The sequence below is a fragment of the Plasmodium reichenowi genome, chromosome 11 (assembly GCF_001601855.1).
Source record: "Plasmodium reichenowi strain SY57 chromosome 11, whole genome shotgun sequence".
NCBI classification, from domain to species: domain Eukaryota; phylum Apicomplexa; class Aconoidasida; order Haemosporida; family Plasmodiidae; genus Plasmodium; species Plasmodium reichenowi.
Genome location: NC_033656.1, coordinates 982,874 through 984,400, shown reverse-complemented (window position 1 = coordinate 984,400; position 1,527 = coordinate 982,874). Strand labels below are relative to the sequence as shown.

General features: G+C 16.2%; 1 protein-coding gene across 1 annotated transcript in view; it reads right to left on the bottom strand.

Annotated features, from left to right (window-relative positions):
• Positions 1 to 564: 564 nt before the first annotated feature.
• Positions 565 to 1,527, bottom strand: part of PRSY57_1126100 (CRAL/TRIO domain-containing protein, putative) — a gene marked incomplete at both ends in the record, with an annotated part of 2,110 nt that continues 1,147 nt past the window's right edge. The window contains 5 exons of the mRNA XM_020114962.1: positions 565 to 623; positions 743 to 782; positions 913 to 957; positions 1,056 to 1,148; positions 1,267 to 1,394. Coding sequence (XP_019970331.1) covers positions 565 to 623; positions 743 to 782; positions 913 to 957; positions 1,056 to 1,148; positions 1,267 to 1,394 — 365 coding nt within the window. Of the gene's footprint in view, positions 624 to 742; positions 783 to 912; positions 958 to 1,055; positions 1,149 to 1,266 lie in introns of the transcript that reaches the window.

Sequence of the window (1,527 nt, the reverse complement as noted above, 5' to 3'; positions counted from 1 at the left end):
TCTTTTTTCTTTAAAAAAAAATAAAAGTTAAAAAAAAAAAAAAATATTAAAAAAAAATTTTAAAAAAAAAACCCTTTTTTTTTGGCTTTTTAACTTGAAAAAAAAAAAAAAAAAAAAAAAAAAAAAAAAAAAAAGTAAACAAAAAAATTAAATTAAAATTAAATTAATAAATAAATAAACATATATATATATATATATATATATATATATATATATATATATTTACTTATAACATACAAGATAGTGAGGTATACAAAATATATAAAACTATACACAATATATATATATATATATATATATGTGTATGTATGCATAAGCATACAAATACAGCAACAAGCGATATAAAGAAAAATAAACTTGGAATTATGTAACAGCAACATAACAATAATCAAATGAAGCATATATAATAACAAAAGAATATATAATAATTATATGATCATAATATAAAACAAATAAAAAAATTAAATAAAAAATAAATATATATATATATATATATATATATATAAATTATACATATAAAACATATTTTATTCGAATTATTAACATAAAAGAATATATAACAAATTATGGCAATATTGGTTCCGTAAAATCTGTTGCATTCTCACAGGTTCCACCGAATTTTTCTGTTAAAAAAAACATAAAATAAACATGTGTAAATATAAATATATATATATATATATATATATGTATACAGGTTTAAAAGACAAATATATTGGCAAATGTAATAATAATATATGCTTACTTTCTAACTGATTTGCCTGAACTTGATCTAGCAACTTCTTCTATAAAGAGAGAAAAAAAAAAAAAAAAAATAGTAATAAATAAAAATATATAAAGATATATATATTTACTATTATATATATATATATATATACTATATATTATTCCTTTTTATTTTTATTCCTTATTTACCTCCTTTTCAGATGATGTTATTGTAATTTTTTGTTGTGTTACAACCTACATATTTTTAAAGTATTATATATAAAATATATTTATGAATAAATTAGAAAATATAAATACATAAATAATATATATATGATAATTTATTCAATTACTGGTATGATGGATTTTAACATATGCCATATTCCTGTAACAACTAAAGGAGCACTTAACACAAGCATTTTACACAGCCTTGATCGATAATTACACTGATGGGAAATATAAATAAATATAAATAAATATAAATAAATATAAATATAAATAAATATAAATATATATATATATATATATATATATATATATGTTCATATATTTTTCTTTTCTTACACTTAAATTTTTTGAGATATCCTTTAAAGTTGCTATAGGTATATTTAAAACACTACATGATGTTAAATCAATTATAACTCTCCATTGTTCTACTTTTCCTTCTATTAATAATTTGGATATACAAAATTCTACAAAATAAAATAAATATATTTATATTTAACATAAGGACTGATCAACATTATAAAATATATCCATTAGATATACAAATGGAAAAAAATAAAATTAAGTACACAATTTTTTTTTTTTTTTTTTTTTTTGTAA